Source organism: Phalaenopsis equestris, unplaced genomic scaffold, assembly GCF_001263595.1.
Source record: "Phalaenopsis equestris unplaced genomic scaffold, ASM126359v1 Scaffold000188, whole genome shotgun sequence".
Lineage (NCBI taxonomy): Eukaryota > Viridiplantae > Streptophyta > Magnoliopsida > Asparagales > Orchidaceae > Phalaenopsis > Phalaenopsis equestris.
This window is the reverse complement of record NW_018164630.1, coordinates 830151-856188: the sequence shown is the minus strand read 5'-3', so window position 1 is coordinate 856188 and position 26038 is coordinate 830151. Positions and strand designations below refer to the sequence as shown.

General features: G+C 36.4%; 1 protein-coding gene across 4 annotated transcripts in view; it reads left to right on the top strand.

Annotated features, from left to right (window-relative positions):
* Positions 1-26038, top strand: part of LOC110022384 (probable inactive DNA (cytosine-5)-methyltransferase DRM3) — a 61304-nt gene that overhangs the window by 33030 nt on the left and 2236 nt on the right. For all 4 annotated transcript variants that reach the window (XM_020721293.1, XM_020721292.1, XM_020721291.1 and 1 more), the window contains exons 9-11: positions 6839-6951; positions 12348-12450; positions 15987-16060. In XM_020721293.1, coding sequence (XP_020576952.1) covers positions 6839-6951; positions 12348-12450; positions 15987-16060 — 290 coding nt within the window. The remainder of the gene's footprint in view (positions 1-6838; positions 6952-12347; positions 12451-15986; positions 16061-26038) is intronic.

Genomic DNA, 26038 nt, shown 5'->3' with positions numbered 1-26038 from the left:
CCATTTCCGAGTCTTTAAGTCTTGGACTTGTGTCTCGTTCTAATCCTATGTCTAATGATTCTAATCTTTATATTGTTGCTTGGAAGGGGATGAGGCCTTGCACTCAACATCCATTATCCCATTATGTAACATGAAATTCTCTCATCATTTTTTGTGCTTTTATTTCACAATTGTCTTGTATGGAGATTTCTAATACTATGCATGATGCTTTGAAATTTCTTAGTGAAAGGAGTTTTTCTTTGAGGAGATGAAATTTTTTAAAAGAATGATACTATGGAACTGATTGATCAGAGAAACTAACTGTGCGGTGCAAATGGGTGTTTACAGTCTCGATTGGTTGCTGAGGGATTCACTCATACCTATGATTTTGATTACTTATAGATATTCGCCACAGTTACAAAACAAAACTTTACAAGAGTCCTTCTGTTTACAGGTCATATTGATTGTGTATGTGAATTATATAGTTCTCACTGAAGATGATGTTTATGAGACGAACCATTTGAAAACATTCCTCTCATCAGTTTTTGAGACCATACCCTTAGGATTCAATGTATTTTCTTGGCATGGAGATTATTCTTTCAAAGAAAGTAATTTTATTTCCCAACAAAAGTATGATCTTGATCTTCTTAAGGAAATTGGGATGAGCAGATTTGGGATGAGTAGTTTAGGCCCGCTGACACTTCAATTTATCCCGATTAAAAACTGGTTGAGGGGAAGGAAAGTGATCCAATGAATTTATTTTGGTTTTAAAAATTGGTGGGAATGTTGATATATTTATCACACACACAACAAGCTATTGCTTTTGCTCTAAGTTTAATAAGTCAATTTATGCATTCACCCTATGAGAAGTTGATATGATTCTTGGTAGAAATTAGGTAGATAAAATATTTTATTGCAGAAATTCCATGCAACATACTCAAAGACGAAAAAGATAAACACCTACAATTCGGGAGGTAGACAATCACTCCCAAATCTTATAATTTGAGTGTCCCAAACCCAAAAATTAAGACTCCAAACACATTCTCTTGCATAACCCCATCCCTAAACATATTAAATTTATTTACACGCAACAATAATAATAATAAAAGTAAATTTTCCTTAGGCTAATAAAAGATAAAATTGCCCTTAGGCTAGACACTGATGTAATAATACACTCTCATCCCAAAGAAACATCTTGCCCTCATGTGGATAAAAAAATTGTTGTTGGATCAAGCTCCTCTGATTCTTATTACACACTGTGAGAATCTGTAATGCCTGATCCTTGCTACTGTCCTTGGATAAGTTTTTCATGTAACCAAAAACATAACCCATTTGCTCGCTTAATCTGATTCTCTATCTTTGTAATGCATTTGAATGTCTCCCTCGGTCGTGGTCCATTATGTATGTCCTGTGAAGCCTCCTTCTGGACTTTCACTGTTTGAGTTTTTGGTATCGTGGCTGTAGCATTTTGGTAGGGCGCTCCACTCGTGATGCTCATATTAGCCCATCCACCATAAATTATCGCTCCACCCAGTACACCCCCCATGTGCGTCTTCCCCTCGAAGATCGACATCTTCATCTCCCCCCACCCCCCCAATGTTTCCCCTCATATATCTAAAGATAAAACTCACTCCATGTATCTAGGATAAAACTTCATTCGTCTACCATCACATACCCTATTCCGATTTCTCCCCTTTCTTTCTTCGTGTCGCTCTATAGCCCTTGCATAACCCCTCCTCAAAATTTCGGTCCAACCCCCTCCATCAAAAATCTCTAAGCCACTCCCCTCCTGTCGAAGTCTTAGGGGTAAGTTCTTGATCTTCTTCTTTTTATTCCTCTTGTTCGATCTTTTTTTTCTTTCGGTTTGGCCATTGATTTTTTGGTCAACTCTTGGTTAGAGTTTGCAAATTAAGTCGTTGGTGAGGTTTTGAGTTGCATCTCAATAAGTCTCCTTATCATCTCTTCCAATCTCTAGAAGCGGCCTTTAAATCTGTATTTCATGGAAGCAGACTTATCTTCTATGGATAAAAATCTTCTTTCTACAGTGGATAAATTTTCCTTCATCGTAGATCTAATTTGGATGTTCTAGTTTTAATATCCAACTAGCAAATAATAAGCAAGTTGGGTATGATAAATATGTGTGCTCCAGCTTGAGGGGTGTTGTCGGATTTTTAGGATGTTCTAGTTTTAATATCCTCTATTTTTAATCTTTTTTTTAAATTTTTAGAATATTATATTGTTTGGTAGTTTTTTATTTTTGTTTCTTTTTTTCTAGCATGGAGATTTTGTGACGGATTCGGCTTTCCCCTGCATTTATCTTGTAAACATGTCTTATGAAATTGAAGAGGGAATTTTTTTTCTTTTTCCCCAAGAATTACACTTCAATCTATTTTGCAAATTGTTCCAAGTTGTTCCAAGGGGCGGTTGGGAGCAATGTAGGAGGATGCAGAAGGGGATAGGGGAAGATAATCACTGCTTGTGAGTGAGATACAGCTGGAGCATCACCTAATCCCTCGGAAGTGAGAAACGGACTCGGTGACTGTCCTAAATAAACACCAAAAACTGAAAGCCTAAAAACAGGAATCACATATATAAGCCCTAGATAACTAGGATTGGATCCCCATGTGTAAAGGAGGCGTTGATCTCTAGTAGGAGAGCCGATCGACCCTCTCGGGTCTATACTGGTGTAGTTCTGATAAATGACATCGCGGGAGAAGCCTGCGACTCCCTCTGTGTCGCGCCCATAGCGTTATTGGCACTCTTGTGGCTTTATTCGTGATTGGGGGAGCTTCGAACTCATCTGTCGAAGCTTCTGTCTCCTCATAGTAGTCAGGTCACCTCGCTGAAGTCAATCATGTAAATGTTGACATTCCACAACACATCTTGATAAAATAAATATGCATTCTCTTTTGGTGCATCCTATGTTGGAGTTGATATAGATATAGGTTCTTACAAGCCAAATCCCAAACAATTTATGCTTCTCCCACTCGTACTCAGTTAGATGTGTTTGATTAACAAGACTGTTAGGAGGGGTCAACTATGGAACGACAACTTTGGCAACTTGGGCCATTTTGATTGCAACCACTCATAAGACTTCCTTTTCTTGGGAAGGACCTGAGGTGATCACCAACGTTGTGGCTCATCCATTCTGTTTGATTTTCTATCTAGGGGTACACTGCTGAACTGATTTTAATACCAAAAGGACTCTTTATTGTCTTCCATAAGTACTAAAAATCTTATCTATAACAATTTGGACCTCCCTTAGTAGGAGCAACTCAGATGGCAAGTTATATATCTAAGATGTCTAAGATGTTTTTATTTGAAGTTGTCTTGTGTCTAGTATCGGCTCAAACTTTGTCCCTTTCAAACATCCAATGCTAGTTTGGTTGATACTCCTTCAAACGCCTGCAAAAATTTAGTTTGAGGCACCCCGACCTCCTATTTTGCATGAACGCTCATTACATAAAACTCACTACCCTCTAGAAAGTTATTGTCAACTCAGTTGGAATCGTTGTCTTCAGTTCAACTGGAATCGATGACATCTCTTTTTCGGCTTGCTGTCAGCACTCTTTTGTGTTCTTACTCTCTTCCGTGTATACTGTCATTTTTCATTTCTTAAATTGTTCTCTAATCAGTGCAAGATCTTTACTTTATGCAATCTGATTGAAGATCCCAAATTTGTGGCACTTAAAACGCTTCCTAGCGGGTACAAATTTGAGAATGCTTGTTGGTGTCACCTATTTTGCACTTAGAACTAGTGTCTTCTCAGGTGCGGGTTGGCTTAGATTTTTCCTTGGGTGTACTCTGGTTGTAAGATCAAAAGGTTCAATCTTTTCTGTGAGATGTGGTGGTCATCTGGTGACGTGATCTTTCCACTTTTGGAGTTGGGGTCTAAACATCCCGTCTATAGTGAATTGGTAGGTATTGGCTCTGCATCTCCTGTTTCATCTCTGATCAGATAGTGACCTTATCTTTTCTCTCACGCTGTCATAGGTACTTTAGAGTTTGCCACCAAAAAATGCACTCTTCTTTAGCTCGCTAGCAGCTAGTTTTAACATTTTGTCCGGTGGGACATCCTCACACTCGAAGACACATTCCTATGTTCAGAGTTGCATATAGATGTAGATTCTCATAAGTCAAATCCCGAACAAGTAAATATATAATATGCTTCTCTACTCATACCTGACTGGATGTGTCCGATAAAAAAGACTCTTAAGAGGGGTCAACTCTAGAGCATCTCTGGCAGTTAAGCCAGACTGACATGTAACCACTCATGAGAGACATTATTTTCTTCTTAAAAAGGATATGGTTCCCAATGTAGAATATTCTTTCCTACAACGATTTTGAGGTGATCCCCAACACTAGGGTTCATCCATCTTGTCTAATCCTCAGTTTGAAGGCATACTGCTGAACTGATTTTAATACCTAAATTACTTTTTATTGTCTTCCAGAAGTAACTCAAAATCTCCTTATCTTTGACAAATTAAACTTCCCTCAGTAGCGACAACTTAGGAGGTAGTCTATATATTTGAAACTTTTTAGATATTTTTATATGAAGTTGCCCTGTTTTAAGTATCCACGCTTCAAAATCATGACATTCAACGCCAATTCTATTGATGCTTCCTCGAACGCTTGCAAAAATGTAGTGCAAGGCACCACAATCTCATACTCTACGTGAACACCTATTACATCAGACTCATTACCTTCTAGAACAAATGTTGTCAACTCAGTTGAAATCTCTTTATTGTGATCAATTGGAATCGACTGCTTTTCTTCCTAGTTGGTTGGCAGTTGGTACTCCTCTTTTGTTTCCTCACTCTCTTCTGTCTCTATTGTGTTTTTGTCAATTTCTTCAACTGCTCCTTGATCAATTGAAGAGATTGTTCTCTCGATTGTGCAATCTGATTCAACATGCTCAAGTCTGCGACACTTGAAACACTTCCTGATAGGGCAAATTTGGAAATGTTGTTTGCTTCCACCTATTTTCCACTTGGAAATAGTGTCTTCTTGGGTGGGGTTTGAATTATTTGGTTGTAAGATCTTGGGGTTGAATTATTCCTATGAGCGTAGTCTTCCGGTGATGTGGTCTTGCTATTTTTGTGGTTGGGGTTTGAAAATTTGGTCTTTAGTGAATTAATAGGTAACGACACTGCATCTCTCGTTTAATCTCGGACCATATAGTGATCTTGTCTTTTGCCTGACGTCGGCGTGGGTACTTCAAATTATACTGCCAAAATAAAGCACTTTTTTTAGTTTGTTGGAAGCTAGTTTCACCATTTTGTTCTGTGGGACGTCCTGGCACTCAAAGTTACATTCCAAATTCCAAAGCCACTCGATGAACTCATCCTGATTCATGTGACTGTCAAAATTTGACAAATATATATTTACTTCAAAGTATGGCTTATCATGTATTTTAGGTCATAGCTTGGAGATAGAGGTTTTTCATCCATAGTTGACGAGATTCACTCAATTCGTATGATCTTGCAAATACCATTGTAGCTACGAGTGACCCATCTAGATTGCCTCCTCCCAATGGTGGTAAGCCTCAGTTGTAATTGACAGGTTTCCCACTGCATATCCTCCCTTAAAATCCCTTGAAAACCTCTTAATGAATTTCTCATAAATGGTCATGTGTTTTTCCCTTGATCAGGCTTCTGTCAATTATCTTCTTGGCAGCATTGACTAGGTTTTGGGTGTGAGTAGGTGGAAGGAGGTATGCAAGGGTGATGTTTGGTGAGAAGGAACTATTTTAGGTGGGCATAGGGTTGAGTATTAGTGGATGCTAGAAACCCTAGGATAGGATTAGGGATAGGCCAGCTTTGATATCAAATAATATCGGAGTTAACTCAAATCATAATAGAAAAAAGAAATATTATTACTGATAGAACCAATATACAATTACAACTGGCATATTTGAAAGGAAAATAATAGCAGACTCAACAATCCAACATAAATTAGGGTGGATCTTGGGGGGTGGTGGTGATCTGTGAGCGGTGGAAGGTGGCGGGGTGGTGGATGAGGTGGTTGGCAACATGTCAACAGTTTTTTGGATTCCCAAGCATAAAACAACATGTCAACAGTTTTTTGGATTCCGGATAGCAAGTACACAACAAGTATCAATGTCACATGGCTTTCCGGGATGATGGCGGCAAAGGGGGAGGACTAGAACAGCAGCGGTCGCGAAGATGGAAAGCTGGAACAGCGATGCCAACGACTATGGAAGATTGGAACAGTGATGGCAGCACGTTGGAGGGGATGGGACAGTGGCTAGGTGGCGATTAAGTGGTTCTGAATGGCTGGGACAGCGGCGAAGGCTGCAGAAGAGTGTTTTTATGTTTTATGTCTTGTCTCCTTTCCATAAGCCCTAGATACGTAGGATTGGATACCCCTATGGAAAGGAGACACCAATCCCTCATGAGAGAGCCAATCGGCCCTCTCGGGTTGGACCTGTTTGGTCCAGTCGAAGGACATCCCGCTGCTTCCTCTACACCACGCCTACGACGTTTTCTGCCTGCCTGGGGCATTATTTGCACCACCGCATCAATAAGTACCAGCATCTACCCTAGAAGATCCATTATTTATATTTCTAATGCTTTATATGCTAGGAAAAGTTAGAAATAGCTGATTTTGTCTGCTTCAAAAAAGGTTGGAACTTTGAGCATATATGAGATGCCACATGCCGTGGGGTTTTACTCTTCCTTTTAAACTGGTAGAACAATGGTAGTTCTTCCATAAATCATTAATTTTTAAAACTTCGTTGTGTTAGATATTGAGAAGCCTAATCCAGACAACTAGATGTGTACACTTGATATTTTATTTTATTTTATTTTTGCTCGTAATTATTATGTTTGTGTTTCAGGTGAAAGTTCTTCTTTAGCGGAGCTTGTGGACTTCATCATTGCTTCTCAAAATGGAGGGTCCTATGAAAACAAAGGAATGCTGGGATCAGTTACTAATGACAATGAAGACGAGGTAGTTTTTTCTCTTTTTTTTTTCTATTGTATTTTTATTCTATTGGTTGAAGGTGTACCATTGTTATCTATTTTGCACGATAAATATAGACTAGCTTTTCCGGACCATGATCTCCTCATTAGAACAGAGGAAGAGCATGTTTGTCTTAGAAAGATGATGGTTGTTTTTGTCCAAGTGTTACTGGATTCTTCTTTTATTTTTATTTTTTAAAAAAAGTGAAGAGTTGTTACGTGAAGGGGAAAACATTCGTAGCATTTGAACCATGAAAATGGTTAAGGTGGTGGGGTCAACCGAAGCCTTGGGAGAAGTCTTTGCAATAGGGATTACGATCCATAGAGGCCCTGAGGAACAGAAAATTTAGAAGATCCCCTAACAATGATCATTCAAATTTAGAAGACAACTAATAAAAAAAGAGAACATTATTGTTGATAAATCAAAAGAGGAAACCATGACAAAAACATTTGGGCCTCAAACCCAAGATTCTGCTGTGAAAAGGTCTTGCGAAAAAGTGAATCATGCAATGAACTTCCAAGCATGACTTGAAATATGCCATTGAAAAGATAGATGAAGAATGTGCGCCCCTAAGAATGACGTTCATATCAACACTATGGGAGTGCTTCTGTTTTTAGATGGTGGAATTAGCGCCACACCACAAACCCCAACGCCCCACCCTCCCCCCTCCCCCACACATACAGTAGTTCCTGATCAAATTTGCTTAATTAAGGAAGACATTGCACCTTCGCTGAGGCCAAAAGGTTCGTTTGAGGCATTTCTTAGGGGTTCAAGCTGGAAAAAAAAGAGAGCATGAAAATTGAAATATTATACATGGTTGAATGTTCTAGAAGCTAGCACGGTACCTGTGCTCACTAGCACTAGCATGTTGGATGACATCCACCCTCTTCCAGGAGAGTATTCTTTTTGATCTTATGAGCAAGGGTAACAACTCAATTTCTTTTCAATAAGTGAAAAAGAGACAAAAGAAGTCTTTAGAGTGAATTCCTTAACTCGTATACAACGACAAATGCAATAATAAATTAAGGCTAAAGGTCTTAAATTTTCTCTGCTTAGTGCTAAGATGAATGAAATGATAGCACAATTGAATACCCTCATTTTTGGATTTCAAAATGCCCTTGGGGGCGAGACAGATATTTTGGAGGGCAACCCAACCATCAGCTCAAAAAAATCTAAGCCACCTCCAAAGCGTTAACTATGTATTAGTCCGTGCTCTTATCAACGAGAAGATCAAAGCAATCATAAGCTTCATAGCACAATGGAAAGTTTGTGGGTAAGGATCTAAACAATGGGAATGATGCTATTCCCAACAACCAATAAAATGTTTTTTTTTCTTTTATTTTTTATTTTTTTTAATTCAATGTGTAAAACACAAAGCGATGCAGTACTTTACAAACTAAAGCATTCATAACTTGTATGTCATATATGCAATTGTTATTTACTTGCGATAATCATTTACTTGGTCGAAACACAAATCATATCTGGTAGTAATTTAGAATAAAATCAAGATTGTAAATAATGTAAGTGATGTAAAAGTACTTAAGCATCAAGAATACTCATGATATTGAGAGACTAACTAGAGATCGGAAGGTGTGAACAGTGTGGGACGAAAAGGTGTCAAGATGAGGCATCAAGGCGCATTCTATGATAGAAGTTGGTGACCAAAAAGGCTAGATTTCGTTTGAGCTGGCACTAAACATATAGTGCTATGATAAAATGTGGTGAAGTGGTGTGACTTGTGCTTTTCTGTGGGCCAACATGTCATAGACAAGCAATTTGTAAGGCTAATACATCACTTTGCTGCACTTTTTGTCTCGACTCGGTCATGGCTTGGAATTAACCAAGACGGAAACAGATGATTAGATGGTGGAAATCAAATTTATGATATTGATTCTCAATAAATATAATTTTACAAATGAAAGAGCCACTGAGTAAATTTTATTAAAGCAATATATTTCAAATTACATCGTTTATGTTTGTTCGGGTCTTCTATAATTTTCTTTTTATCGTATATCTTGTAATCAATTAAATTAACCTGAAAATTTAGTTTAAATTAACTGTGTGATATCGGAGAAAAGGTGTCCAAACTTTAATAAAAAATGATAATTTTATTGTTGAAATTCAAAAGGACTACAAATGACGACTCTATAATAGGAGAATAGCAACAATACAAATAAGGAAGACACCCTAGGGTTGCGGTGAGGGCGGTGGACTGTGGCTGGGCAGCAGGTTGAGGGATTGGTTGGGGGAGACCGGTGTAACAGAAGGCTGAAATGAAGGTATATCAGCCGGTGGGGTGCTGTGAGGTTGATGGCAGCTGGACACAGACTTAGGGGCAGCGGCAGGGTAAAACAGGGAGTGGACAACAGGTTTTGGGGAGTAGGGAGGTGGCAGCAACAAGTGGAAGTGGTGGACGGCGGCGGGCAACGTATCAAAGGCCTAGAGATGGTTGGCGGTTAGTAGAAGTGGGGTTGGACGGGGCTGCGGAAGGATAAATATTTCGTCGGGGTCGAGCTATAGCGGAGTTTTACTCGAACCCTTAGAGACGGTCACCACCTCGGACGAGTTACAGCTGAAGCACCTTGTCGTCGAGTATACCCCCGGTGGGGAAGAATGCTCAAAGGCAAGACTTAGAATTCTCCACTCATTCAAAAGCTGTTTGGTTTTCTGAAAACAACACCTATAAATATGAGAGATTAGGAGATGGACTAGGCAAGAATTAAAGAGGGGGGTGGGATGAAAAAAGAAGGAATTTGAAATAGGATAGAAGTAGAAGGTGGTAGATAAGGTAGGAAATGAATATGGAGGAGACTGTTTATGAAAAGGAGTGAAAAAGGAGATAAAGGGAAGCTAAAAGACAAGAAGGATCCACAGTACTGTAGCAGCTACAGTAACGCGGGCGGAAAGCTCCCATTTCAATCTTCTGGTGTTGGGAAAGCTTTGACCTCATTCGTCGAAGCTTTTAGTGTAGAAAGATTTTAGTAGGGGTGATTTGGGTAAAGGCGGATCCACGAAACCCTAGGATATAACTAGGATTTGGCTAACTTTGATGCTAAATGATACCGAAGAAAAAAGTCCCAAATCTTAATAGAAAATGATAATTTTATTGCTGAAATTCAAAATGACTACAAACACCAACTCTTGATAATAGGGGAATAACAAAAATACAAACACGGGAGACACCCTATGGTGGTGGACAGTGGCTGGGTAGCAGGTCGAGGGATTGGTTGGAGGAGACGGGCACAAAGGGAGGCTGGATTGAGGGTACAGTAGCCGAAAGGGTGTTGTGAAAGTGATGACAGTAGGGGAAAACAGGGAGTGTATAACAAGTTTTGGGGAGCAAAAAGGTGAGGCAACAACAAGTGGAAAGGGCAGACAGTCGATGGGTAGCGGATCAGAAGCCTGTAAATGGTTGGCAGTTGCTGGAAGCGGAGTCTAAGAGGGCTGCAAAAGATCGTCTTCTCAAAGTCGAGCTACGACCGGAGCACCACCCGGGCTCTCGGGCCCTTGGAGACAGTCATTAGCTCGGACGAGTTAAAGCCAAAGCACCTACTCATCGTCGGGTACAACCCCTATAGCGGAAGAACGCCTCAAAGTCAAAACTCAAAATTCTCCACTCATCCAAAAATTGTCTGGTTTTTAGAAAACATCACTTATAAATAGGAGAGATTAGTACATAGTTTAGGCAAGTATTAAAGGGGATGGGATGAAAAAGGAAGGAATTTGAAATAGGATAGAAGTGGAAGGTGATAGATAAGGTAGGAAATGAATTAGGAGGAGACTCTTTATGGAAGAGAGTGAAAAGGAGAAAGGGGGAAACTAAAAAGACAAGAAGGATCCATAGTTACTTTAGCAACTACAGTAACTGTGTCTGCTGTACTATATCTGCTACAGTATTTTGAGCAGAAAGCTCCCGGGTCACTGTGAGCTAAACGAGCTATTGAATACTCATACTCCTAAGTTACAACATTACAAGGAAAAAAAAACAAGTTGCATGTCAATGAAACCTTTTAATAAATTAATATAAATATTTAACATGCTATCAACTAATCATATTATATCAATAGCATACAAATATCATTTTATATCTATACAATCATCATAGGAGATCCGTTTAAAAATTATGTCAAATAAGATACGTAAATATCAATATCTCTTTTCATATACGTGTATTGATACCTTAGTGTTGCCCACTCGTACCATCAAAGGGTGACCCCATCATAGTTCTTCATGCACATACAAACAATCAACATAAATATATCATTCATGTTCCTCGTCGCATTCAATTCAATATATTATATATAACATACGTCAATGTATGATATTAAATAACTACAAGCACTTCTAACAATGTGACCAATAAAAGAAAATATTTAAATCAAAATAAAGTTTGTGCAAATATCATTATCTACTAATGTATAAATAATTAGAGAACCAAAATATTACCATAGATTAAAGGTACAAGTATTCACATTGATTGCCGATTAATTTGCTATTTGATTTGTCTCGATGTTGACTCCTTTAAATTTGAAAGCTTAAAATAAACATGTTATTCATATTAATATTTAATTTTATTGATTATGTTATTACATATATATATATATATATAAATTTCTTATCACATAATTAAAATTATAAAACTTACTTACCTTCCTCAATCGAATGCCAAACACGCGGTTTTAGCTTCGGCTTTTTCGCACGTGTCTTCTTCCTCACATCGCCTCGTTCAACAATCACACCAGACATCACCTTTGTCTAGCCTCTTCTGCTCAACATTGACGTTGTCTGTCGTTGTCACTTGCTAGGTGAAAACTCTAGTGTCACGCCTTCGCTCATCAAATGCTCCTTTCGCGGCGTCCTCCTCCCCTCTACAGGTTTCTTCTTCCTTCCTTTTCTTCCTTCCTTACTCGGCACCTACGCCGAGAGCTCTCGCCTCTTCTTAGCTTGACGATGCCCCACCTGCGCTAGATAGTGACGTCACTTCTTTCATTTCTACAGGTAAGTAAATTTCCCTGGCCGCTTCGTTTTATAAGCGCACTCGTCTCCTTAGCTTCTGATCCCCTCATTTCCCTGCCCCCCTCTTTGGTTTTTCGACTCATTGTTTCCTCTTCCCCCTCTATTCGACGTTTCGATTCATCTCCCGATAAGTGGAAAGGGGACGTTACACTTCTAATGTTTGTTTTTTAGTAACTAAATTTCAAGATGTTTTTGTAGCAAACTGTGTTTTTTTATGAGATAGTATTACTCTTTCACCCACATAACATTTTATTTTTAAGAATCACTATTATATCACATTTTTAATGTTTGTTCCATGGTCATTCTTGATGCTTTCTATTCCTTGCACTTTTGTAGTACTTGCTAATATTATTTTGGTTTTTTGGTAGGCTTCTACTACTGAAGCTCTCTTTGGAACAATGGATAGGACGCTCTACCTACTTCGAATGGGCTTCACTGAAAATGAAGTATCTTCAGCAATTGCTAACTTTGGTAATCAAAACAATGTGACATTTACTTATTGAAGGACTTAGTTCCAAATTTTGCTGTCCTACTTATTGAAATGTGTTAGTTTCCATTATGTTTATGATTTCTTATGTTTGCAAGCAAGTGTGTGCATAAACTACCTGCAAGTCATGCCATCTATGATAAGAAGATTGCTTTATTTCTTATTTTAAATCAATTGGACTTGTCTAAGTGAATTTTTAGTGCTCATATCCCAAAATTTTACTAATATTATCATTTTTAATATTTCAGTTGGTAGGTTCAGAACTATGGTTGATTTCCAAAAAATTGGGCCCATTAGATGTCCATTTTTTTAGTCATACTTAATAACTAACCACAAATGTTCTTGCACCAACTTATCAAAAGCTACTCATCTTTTCTTTTGATGAGATATCTAATTTGGCATCTTTTTTTCCTTTCACTCAAAAAGGCTATCAGTTCATATCACAAATAAACTCTATGGGATTGTCGTTGTCTTCTACTTTGAAAGTATCCCCTACTTCCCTATCATTGTTTCATATGAGAGGGAGCTAGATTTGTTGGATACTGCTCCTTAATTGACTCCAGTTGAAAGTATCCCCTACTTCCCTATCATTGTTTCATGTGAGAGGGAGCTAGATTTCTTGGATACTGCTCCTTAATTTACTCCAGTGGATATTTCTCCAACCACAATATCCAAAGAGCTTTCTATCCCTCTAGATCTGCCACCTACTAAACAACCAAAATCTCCTCTCACCCTCTGATTTTATACTCGGCGCACTCCTACTTCGAAGCCTGCTGCCTCTTTATAGCACCTGGAAACAACTCCGGGCGACATCCCCAACACTAACCATACTTTGAATGAGGGGGTGAGTTTTTCCAACCAAGTTCTCTTTATTCAATGACAAAATTTATCTCTTTCCATATTTATCAATGACCTACAAAATGTTTGCCACTGCCCTGAAGGATTATAATCTCATCCATTATCGAGACATCATTAGCACATCTCTCCTAAAAGACTGCAGTGATAGATGAGATGAATGCCCTTCAACAAAATCATACGTGGGATGTTGTAGATATTCCTCTAGGTGAGAAAGTAGTGACGTGCCGCTAGATTTTTAGCACCAAGTTTAACTCCGATGAATCTTTTGAACGTAATAAGGCATGGTTGATCGCCAAAAGCTATTCACAAACATACGAAGTTGACTATGATGAGACATTTGCTTCGGTTGTTAAATTAATCACCATTTAGGTCCTGCTATCTCTTGGTGTGAATTTGGATTGGCCCTTGCTTCTGCTTGACATCAAGAATGCTTTCCTAAATGAGGGTCTCACAAAGGAGGTGTAGATGTGGCTCCCTCATGGCTTTGACTTTATTTGCTCCCGGGGACAAGTGTGTCGACTGCAGAAACCCCTTTATAGACTAAAGCAGTCCCCAAGGGCCTGGTTCGACAAACTCAAAAGGGAGATAGTTGGTCATGGATTTTCTCAAGTACAATTAGATCATAGTTACCTCTTTTGGCATTCCTTCAGTGACCAAATTGCTATCCTTATCGTCTCAGATGAAGATATTGTACTCACAGATGACGATCTACCAGTATTAGTGTCTCGGAAAGGCATTCTTGCCACTTCTTTTGAAATGAAAGATTTGAGGTCCACCAGTACTCCTTAGACATGGAAGTTGTTTGGTCATCTCGGGGCATTTTCCTGTCTCAGCACAAGTATGTGCTTGACCTATTGTCAGAAATAACATTTTCCTCTGCAAACCTATGGCTATCCTAATGGATCCCAATGAGAAACTATATGATGTTCCCAATATGGTTCTAGTGAACAAGACTCGTCACCGTCTTGTGAGGAAACTCATTTACCTCACTCATACTTGCACCGACATTTTTCACGTGTTTGGTATTTTGAATCAATTCATGTATGATCCTTATGAGCACCATCTCAAAGTTATCCATAGTATTCTTCACTATTTAAAACACATTGGACTTAATTTTGTTTTTTTCGCACCACACCACTTGTTCTATTGTTATTTATACGAATGTTGATTGGTCGAGTCTGTCCATGATCGACAATCTACCTTGAAATATTGCTCATTTGTGGGGGGAAATTTTATCATGTGGAAAAATAAAATGCAGCCGATTGTGGCCAGGTGTTGTACTAAAGTCGAGTTTTGCTATATGTAGTTGGGTATCTGTGAAGCTCTCTAATTACGCATCATGTTATGAGAATTACGTATGTCGACCTCTACTCTACAGTTGTTTTGTGATAAGAAAGCCGTCATTAGCATTGTTTATAATATGTTCCAGCGTGATCGCACCAAGCATGTAGAGATTGACCGGCACTTTATTAAGGAGAAGCTTAATTTGGGTGTGATTTGTGTTTCATTTGTCTCATCCAGCGGTCAATTAGCAGATATCCTTACCAAGAATCTTCCTCAACCTTTATTAGAATTAATAACATATTTTCGCTGCAGTTATTATTAGCCCTTATTTCCTTTCGTTTTCATATTATATATTTTCGATGTATTCTATTTCTAAATTTATGTCTTTCCTTTTATTTAGTTTTATAATGTGTATTTATAACTCTTCTCCTATCAATGAAAGTATTCTGCTCTATTCTCAAATTTTTTCACATATATTTAATGGTTTGTTTATCACATTATATGAGTTCCTTTTCCAATTATGGTGAAGGGCATCCTTCATAATTATTGACTAAGATTTAGTGAAATTATTTGGGATAGGCTCCATGCTTATTGTCATTCTCCGGTTTTCCAAAATAATCTTGTCTTTTTTTGTTTCTCTTATCTTTATATGTGTGGGTTTTCTTGCAACTCTGAGATAATATGCTTGCCTTCTATCGCCATGAATCATCTAGCATGCAACAATATACTAAGTTAAAAGACAACCATTTTATGATCAAGCGACTATGAATGAAATTAGGATCAAAACTCCCCTGATAAAATATGGCGTTTGTCAATATGGATCATAACTAGAACCTCATCAGTGGTAAAAATTGACCAAAAATGTGTTTTGAGGTGTGATCGCAATTGCGAAATTCATTTTAATGTTCTCAACTCATTCTCACTGATACAAATGCCCAAACTTGAATGCAAAATTTGAAGATGAAAAACGCTAAAAAAACTCTTTAAGTGACAAGAAAGAAATCTTCCACTTTAAGACTAGGGACTTCGCAGAAAGTTGCTCTGACAAATGCAAACGCTGGTAAAGGGGGAACTATACGACCATGGAATTTTCCTTTTTTTTTTATTTTTCCAATTCCAGAGGTTAAATACAGTTTTCCACATTTTGGTTTGCCAAGATGCATTTTGTTAGGTCTATTTTGCTTCAATTAATTGAGATTTTCTTTTTTATTTTTTTGCCTAGGTTTGCTTCAATTAATTAAGAAATCCTGTGCTTTGTTGTCTTTTTTTGAAGTTTTTCAAAATAATCAAATGAAAGAGCTCAACAAAAGCCTTAACTTAGTTTCTAAGCAGTGTTTAGAAGGTTCACTGAACTTTGCATGCCCATGCTCTTTTTCAGGTTCGGATGCTTCTCTCGAGAAACTTGCTGATTCAATTTTGGCTAGCCGTTTGGCTTCTCAAGTTAAACAAGAGGTGCGTATGATATATATATGATATAGTTTACTAGTTCAATGTAATGATTTGTATTTTCTATATACTATCGAACTGCTAATTTTAAATTAAATTGATTCAACTAATCTAATCAATGATGAATTGTTCTCATAAATGCTAATTTGATATTCTATCACCAACCATTAAAGCGTGATGGTAAATAGTGACGTTATCATGATGAACAAAGCTTTTAAGCAATCCAATGAATAGAGATATGATATATAGAATATATATGTCAATGAAGTTTATAGTAATTGGCTTGTTGTAATGATGAATTTGAAAAAAAAACTCTGGTCTTAATTGAAAATCATGTGTCAAATTTGAATATTTGGCAAAAAAATGCTTGGAGAATTAATTCAATATGTTGAAAGATATATTACAAGAATTAGTGAGATCCAAAGTAAGATTCTTCAATGTTTGATACACTATGGCATCGATTTATCACCTTTTTCTTGGAAGCCATTATCATTGACTAGTTAAAGAGAAGAGTGCTTTAGGAATTAGAGCAAAACAAAATATATATGACAAAATAGATATACAGATTTTATTTGGGTTGCGTAACATGAAGTTCAATAACAATAGGAGAGTGGTGTAGATAGATTTTCATTTGATTTTTGCCCCTTGCGGTTTTAAAATTTTTTTTTTTTTTTTATCCACTAGAGGGTGGACTCTAAATATCTTTTTGTTCACCAGTGAGAAGTTGACATGTTTCATTAAATTGCGGCGTATTCTCGATGATAAAATTAACATTTGATTATGTAATCATCATTCAGGGGTTAGAGGGCTGGAACATCAACCATTACTCCCTGTAGAACATCCAAGCCTTGCACAAGTAATGCAAACAGACCTGAACAGATGAGGGGGAATCTTCATCAAATTGTTTGAAAGATTAATATGAATATCAGGCGCAATTTTCTTCAATTAAAATTGAGGATTTTTCAAATCAAAATGAGCTCTAAAACACTAAGGGAATTTGTGCTAGACTATAACAATAGGAATAATATGATGGTATGTTTTCTAGCCCCAATAACTAGAAGAAGGTTGGTCAATACATATCTTTTATGTAAACATGTAGTAACGTCCAATTGCATAGAAGCTTTGGCCTTAGTGGGCCTAGTAAAATTAGTTATTACAGTGTCCATCTGGTTTTCTAAAAGCGGAAGCAAAGGAGAATAATGTAATTGAAGCCATAGGAATGAGATCCAAACTGGAGTGTTAGATGCTCTATAGAGCAATCAAAATGGGGAATGATGTTAACATACACATTGGGAGGCAATTTATATAATCAGAATATCGTCAGAAGAGTCAGGTATTTTCTGCATCCAAAGAAGGATTGGGATGACTTAATGAGTCAATGAGACCTACAGAATAGTAACATATCAATTGTAAATCAACCATAAATTTCTGAAGTGCTTTCATGCTAGGGTAATGCATAGAAAATTTTCCAGTACTTGAGTGGGTGGAAGGATTAGCAAGCACAAAAATTTTCTCATGAGAAAAGAGGAGTAAGCTTGTCCTCAAATGATGTAGGTTGTTTATGTTGAATAGTCTCTAAATTTTGATGGACGAAAAGTGAGGACTTTTGAAGTGAGGGGGAGAAACTTCTCACTTAACAACACTTGGATCATGATGATCTCAATGTGGTGGAGGTACAACCAACAATTGGATCTTGAATAACTATGTCCAACATTTGGAGCTTGAATAACTTCTACAAAAGAACATGGAGGATGAGGGGGAAGAGGCACAACCAACTGAGGGGGAGGGAGAGGACGAGGATAAACTTTACAAGCGTCAAGAATCAGAAGAGAAAGGAGATGATCTCAATGTGGGATTAATCAAGGTTTTAGGAGAAATATTTGCATGAGTTGGGATTTGAAGAGGCTCTCATGAAATATGAAGTATATAAAATTATTTAGCATAAATCAAGGGATTGAGCACAACCGCCACAATGAACATCAAGGAAAGAGCAAAAATCTACTGTTGCTAAGAAAGAAGAGGATGACGTGATGAAGGTAGCCTTAGAAGCTAGAGGGATTAATAACGGACTAAATGTTGACATCATGAGATGGCATTAGCATTAGAATCAGAATAACTAATATATGATCCCAAAATTCTTGGCAGGGAAACAAAGTGACACTAGAATACTTGTAGCGAATTAGCCATGTTTTTTTATTTAAAGATTAAGTTATTTGGTCAATCAATACTAATACTTGTAATAACATATCACAGTGAAGTAATTTATCTTTCTAAATTTTTGAGTAAATGTCTTTCTTAAACTTTTTTTCTGATATGATTGTAATAGTAGTAATTTAGTTTAGACTTTTAAACGTTTGATTAATTTAAACATTTAAATGTTGGTATTGAACTTCGTACATGAAATTTGCTCCTTTTCTGGTTTCAACAGTTCCCTTTCAATTAAACAATTTTAACAATTAGATATTAAGGTTTTCTTTGATTTTAGCCCAAATAACTACAAATAAATTTTTCTAACATAATAAAGAATAAATAAAATTCGATTTCGAATTTCTTAAAGCCTCAAATCTTCCTCAATTTCCCGCTGCCTTGCTCACTCCTTTGCTTGGAGCACGAAGGGCTCACTAGATGCTTCTCAGTGCATAAAATGTTGCATCACTTAGGAGGGTTGCTTGATTTCCCCCTATTCGCTTGAGCTCACAAACGCTCGATCGAGTGTCTCCCTCACACATGAGGGCCTCTCGTGAATTGTTCGAGCTCCCACGCGCAGAAAGCCTCATGTCTATGTGTGAGAAGCAGCTCAGCTTCCCTTTCTCCCTCGCACAGTGGATGCACTTCCTGCATGAGGCTTGTCGGCTAACCTCCCTTCTTGCTGCTCGCCATTGGTCATCCAAATCGATCGTCACCCTATGTGAAGGAATTGACCCGACTCGACTAACCTATCCTTCACTCACGCCTTATCTTTATTCCTTCTCCTCGTTCCTTCTTCTGCACTCTCGTTCCCTCTATCTTGATCTCTCGTGTGGCTTGTGCGTTTAGTTCAAATGAAACAAGAGGATAAATCCACGTTTCTTTACTTTCTGTGCGCGGTGTGGGAAATGTTTGAATGGCACCTGTTGTGTAGGTGTCGTATGTAGATAAGTGGAAAATTTTTTTTATGTTATTTAAAATCTTTAAAAGTTAATTATTTGAATCTCCTCTTCTTATAGAATTTTCGTCCTCGAAATTTAAAGTATAAGAACATCTTTCATACCTCAATTGAAAATAGGTGAATATCTTTTTCATTTCTGATTTCTTCTCCCCTATAGCATCTCTTTCTACCCCACAATACACGGGCAAAAAGAAGCTATCTATTTTTGAGTTGCCTCATATCATATTCCATAATTTTTATGTTCTCTTATAAAGGTCAGATCAAGTTGAATGTCTATGAGTTCTGTGACAAGCTTGCTAGCCTCATCAACAGTATACTTCCACAACAAAGATGTATGAAACACATTATTTCCTCTGTTCATGTGTTGATAAGGTATACGCCACTTTCTCAATCTTCTCCAAAAGCTATATGGGCCAATATACCTTGGACTCAAATTCCTAGACTTTTCAATTTGTTTAATACCTTTCATGGGACTGAATTTTAGAAAAATAAGTTGTCTCAACCTTCACTGGTCGGTACTTAGTATCATAATACTTTCTCTATCTATATTGAACATTTATTAGTCTATCACGAATCAACCTGATTTTGTTAGTAACTTTGTCAACCGACTTGGTGTCAATTATATTCAATTCACCAATTTTTGCCCAACAAAGATGTGTTTTGTATTTTCTTTCATTCAAGGGCCTCATAATGAGTCATATCAATAATAGTCTATCAGAGATATATGCATTTCTTAATTTCCATTGAAATCAAGCACACAAAGTCTAAACAAATCTTTAAGATTTATATTGTTTTTTTCTGACTGGCCATCTTTTTGTGGATGAAACATTATATTGAACGTTACTTATGTATCGAAAGCCACTTGAACTTTATTCCATTTTTTGGATATCAATCTACTATCTTGATGTGAAATAATGGACTTTGGGACTACCTGCAGTCGCACAATTTCATCTAGATAAATTCTGGTCAACTTATTAACAAAATTCATCTGTCTGACAAGCAAGAAATATGAAAACTTGGTTAAATGATCAATAATCACCCAAATAGTATCATGATTTTGCTTTGATCTAGATAATACAATCACAAAACTCGTAGCAATGGCTTCTCATTTCCATTGTGATATAGGCAATAGTTCTAACAATTAAATTAGGCTTTTAATGCTCAATTTTAACCATCTGACAAGTTTGGACATTTTATCATGAACTCTACTACACTGTGCTTCAACCCTGGATATTAAAATAGCCCTTTAAGCTTTTGATACGTCTCATTGCTTTCTGGATGTATTGTGTATCTTGAATAATGTGTCTCATGCAAAATTTCTTTCCGTAAATGATGCACATGAGAAATATAAATTTTATTTTTGTATCTCGGATATATTTTTTCATCGGTCTCATATTTCTTCATTTGACCTGAATTCACCTAGTCTAATATTTTTGAAACTCTGCATCATATGGCAATGCAACTCTTATTTTATTCTTCAAGGTTGGCTAAATAAACATTTGATTTAATATTGCAAAACTCTCATCATTTGGTGCAATTAAAGATAAGCGCAAACGCTTCATATCTTTAATTAGTTTTTATGGGTGTGTAATTACTCAATTTGCATTGTTGCCTGTCTTTTCATTTAATGCAAATGTCACTACATTTTTTTTTCTTGGATGATAATTTATATCTATATCATGGTCTTTAATGAGATCAAGCTATTACTTTTGTCTTAAATTTAGTTTATTTCCATGTGAAAATATACTTCAAGACTTGGTGATCTGCAAACATTTCACGCCTGATTCCATATAAATAATGCCTCAATATTTTCAAAGCAAATAAAAATGTTAGCTCAATGTTTTGTCGAATAATTCTGCTCATGACTCTTCAATTGTCTAAAGGCATAAGCATTAGCTTTTTGTGTTGCATGAACACACACCCAAGTCCTAAAGATTTCTATAAATCTGGAAGCTTTTTGTCTCCAAAGGGATCATCAAGCACATCTTCAATTTCCGAAAAGTTTCCCCACAACATTCTTTCCACTCAAATTTCATTGTCTTCTTAGTTAATATGCATAAATGTATTGTGTTTTGAGAGAACCCTCAACAAATCTCTTATAATAGCCTGTCAAACCTATGAAACTTTGGTTTTTTGTAAGTGATTGGTTGCACCAATCAGTTATCCCTTTAACCTTGTTCTGGTGCACCGAGATACTTGCATTGCCAATGACATGTCCCAAAAATACTATGCTTAACCAAGATTCACACTTTTATAACTTGACATATAATTGGTTATCCTTTAGTTCTCGTAGAATTATGCAAAGATGATCTATGTAATGATTTTTATCTCTGGAAAGGATTAAAATGTCATCGATAAACACAACTAGGAATCTATTCATAAATAATTTAAAAATTTTATTCTAAAGGCATCACCATAAATTTATAATGCTCATATCGGGTACTGAATGTTGTCTTAGTTATGTCATCTTCTTTATTTTTAAGTTAACAACATGATCGCAGATGAATCTTTGAAAGCACAGAGACCTCTTCCAATTAATCAAAAAGCTCATCAATCCTTGACAACTGGTACTTATTTTTTATTTTGAGTTTATTTAACTCTCGATAATCAATGCTTAATCTTAAGTTTCAATCTTTTTTCTTAACTAAAACAACTAGAGCTCCCAAATTGGACGTACATATCTTGATAAATCTCTTTCTCCAACAAGTTCTGCAATTAACTTTAATTCTTACTGTTCTTTGATTGTCATCCTATAGGGTATATTTGCTACTGGTTTTGCACCTTGTATCAAATCAGTTATGAACAAATCAATGGGGAAATCTCTCTCTTTTTTTCAGCAAATTTGATAAATCGTCTAAGAAGACTTTTGCAAACTCTTTTATTACTGGTATATTCTACAATTTTTTTTAACTCTTTCATGACTTGAGCTAAAAAAATTTTGATAATTTTTTGCTAATAGTTTGAAGGCCTTTAAATTGTATATCATTAGGATTTCTCTATCTTCCACAAATTTGAATTCTTTTTTAACAGGGATTTTGAAATTAACTAACTTTTTAGGGTAATATATAGCTGCAATGTGATTGGATAGCTAATTCATCCTTAGGATCACTTCAAAGTCATTTAGTGGTAACACTGCCAAATTCTCCTTTAAGCTTCTATGACAGATTGTTAGATTTACACAACTTCTATCAACCTTTATGCGAGACCCATTAGACAGAATGACTGATAAGACATCAGGCATCCTGAATGAGTCAACTCATTATGATCTGACAAACTCTTAATAAATAAATAAATGTGATACTCTAGTGTTAATAAAATTCTGACTAATTTATTTTGGATATATATCAAACCTATAATGAAAAGAATATAATTGTTTAAAATAAATAAAGATTGGCAAAATTAAATAAAGTGAAAGAAATACATGTAATGAATCAGACAAATAATTTGTTTCTTGCTAAGTCAGTGCATGTACTCAAGGTTGTACACCTTGGATACACCTTGGCTGGTCTGACGCAGAGCCGGAGTTGTTCCTGATGACTCAATTGGCTTTTGTCTGGCAAAAGTTCTATTTGAAGGTGGAACACGAGCTCTAGTATCAACCGGGAGTCGTTGGCCCGGGTAAGGTAGGATATCACAATATGTCTTGGTTGATGGCACCAAAAATAATTGTTGGTGCCAAATAGACATTCTCGTTTGTGTACCTTCACACACTTGGCACAAATGGCTACACTATTATTGCCTGCTACTGGATTTAAGCTTTTTCAAGCTAATATGTTTAGATTGAACCAATTGGGTAGCTTGCCCAGATCTAGACCTCTCATCTCCCTTCTTTTTAAAAAAATCAGCATGTCTTCGCGCAGCCAGTAAGTTGATCTCTACCCTCCTCGTATTCTCCACTGGGACTGAGTAATCTTCAATGCCCAAAGGAATTAAAGGTTGTCTGATGATATCCTTTAATCCAAATAGAAAACGTTGACGATTTTTTTTTGCATTCGAGATTAGTTGTGGTGCAGATCTAAACAACATTGTGAACCCAGCCTCATATTGCATAATAGAATGATCTCCTTGCACCAGCCTGATGAATTTATCCTGCATTTATCTTCCGACTGAGAGAGGTACAAACCAATCATGGAAGGTCTTCACAAAATCCTCCTATTGGATTAAATTGTTGTGTCGTCCTCAAAATTTTTTTTAGTAGCTACCATCGTATTGTTTCTCCCTCGATAGAGAAAGCGACAAATGTAATTCTTCTCTCCTCAACACAAGACATGATGTTAATGATTTTATTCTATCATCAATAGCCAGTTTTCGACCTCCACTGGCTCTTCTGTTCTTGAAAAGAGAGGTGGTCTCATTTCTTAGAACTTTAGATATTTATCCATCGACGATATTCCATTACCTTCGGTTTGGATTTGAGAACCTTGAATCAATCATGTCATTATCTAAGTAAATGCTTCTATGGGGACACTAATAATACTGGATGGGAGATCAAAAAGTGTTGGTGGAGCCAGATGTTGTTCATCAGTTCTAACCTCTCTAATCGGTATCCTCCTGATTCATATTCATTGCTTGAGATATCAAAATTTTATAATTACATTAATTAATATTAGAATTGCTATTTAAATGCCTCTTTTAGTAACTATCATCATCCTACTAGTGTTATACTTGGGCATTGATATCACTCTTGTCACAACCCGGCCAATAAGCTTGAAATACTAAGGCAGGAAGGGACAAAAGCAAAACTATCCAGAACAGTTTTATTTATTAAACAAAAGCATCCAACATATAAATGAGTCATTCTATTACACAACTTTAATCTATAAATATTCGTTCATATTTAAAACTTTTATAACTAAAAGAAAACTAAAAATTAAAGATTCTATTTAACTCCCTGTGCTCCTCGTCATGTGTACATATACTCTTTAGAATCTATCTATTCTATAGCAGATTTTTCTTAAAAACATTAACAACCAAAGGTATGAGATAACATATTCAGTAGGTAAAAATATTTCTAAATTACAATAATACTCATTTTAAAATATTTAGTAACACAATAAACAGTAAAATGATCGTAAGCAGTAAAAATTGAAATAATAAAAAAATCATTTTTTTGGTGGGAGTCATCTACATATACTAAAAATAGATATTTAACATTTTTCAAAATTCATCAAAAATGTATGACAACAATTTTCATTTTTTTATTTCATTATCATTTTACATTCATCAATACAATACTCTCCTATCAGTACTATCGAGGGGCGATTTCACTTGTGCATGCACATATCATATTTTATTATTTTTATTTTATTTAATATTTAAAAACATGAAATTTGCATTTGAACTACTAAAAGCAGTAAAAAAAAATTGCAATTAATTTCATAAATAAATAAAACTATTATAAATAAAACTATTATAAAATAAAAACATATTTAACGCCTGTTTGATGTAGTCTTATGCTTTTTTCATAAATGAAATTAGTCTCTTCGCTCACCTATAAGAACAATATAGCTTTATCAATTTTATTCATTTGTCATATTAAGTCTTACCATTCTATTATTATTTAGATATATTCATTTGAAATTTACTTAATTTACATGTACATATGAATATTCAAATTACCTTTCTCCTCGTTAGAGTTCAAATTAAATAATTTAGCCACATTTTGTTTTAATATTAAGATATTTGGTCAATTAGTACTAATTCATACAATAACATATCATATTGAAGTAATTTATCTTTTCAAATTTTTTAGTAAATGTCTTTCCTAAATTTCTTTAAATATACTTGTAATAGTAGTTATTTAATTTGGACTTTAAAGCTTAGGATTTAATTTAATACAAATTAGGAAAATAACATTTGACTTTGTACATGAAATTTTCTCCTTTCCTGATTTCAATAGTCCCTTTATCCATTTCTAAAAAAAGTTGACAATTAGATTTTAGGGTTTTATTTGATTTCAGCTCAAATAACTAGACATAAATTTCTCTAACATAATAAAGAATAAAATAATAGAAGCCCTAACCTTGGGTTTCAATTTTCTTACTTAAAGCCCCAATTCTTTCTCAATTTCTCGTTGCCTTGCCCGCTCCTATGCTCAGAGCACACAAGGCTTGCCCGGTTCTTCTTTGTGCTGAAAATGCCACACAAGTAATTAGGGCTACTCGGTTTCCCTCCATTCCCTTGAGCTTGTAATGCTCGATCGAGTGTTACCCTCACGCAGGAGGGCAGCTCCCTCGTGTAGAAGAGCAAATATTACATCCGAACTCCGGACGTAATTTGCGTCCGGTCCAATGGTGGGGCGTCACGTGTCAAGTGGGCCCACCGCAATATACTAAGATTGGTCAGTGTTAAAATTTGTGGGGCTCACTTAACACTTGGAGCCCCACCATTGGATTTCGGATGCATCCAGAGTCATGACCTAATATTTTTTCCATCCAGAAAGCCTCATGCGTATGTGGGCGAAGCCACTTGGCTTCCCTTTCTCCCTTGCACTGGAAGTGGACGCACTTCCCACACATGGCATGCTTGCTCCCTTTTCGCTATCGTCATCCTATCTGAAGGAATCGCACCACTCGACTTCCCTTTTCTTCTTTCTCTTCCTTTTTTCTCCTACACTCACTCCTATCTCAATCTCTCGTGTGGCTTGTTCATTCGGCTCGAATGAAACAAGGGGATAAATCCTTTGTCTTCACTTCCTGCGGGTGGACTGAACTATAATTTTTCTTTTGTTAAATATGTGTCCTATGCAGGTAAGTGGGAAGTTGTTTTTTAAATTTTTTATCAACAACAACAACAACAACAACAACAACAACAAAGAAGTCTTTACCCCACGAGGG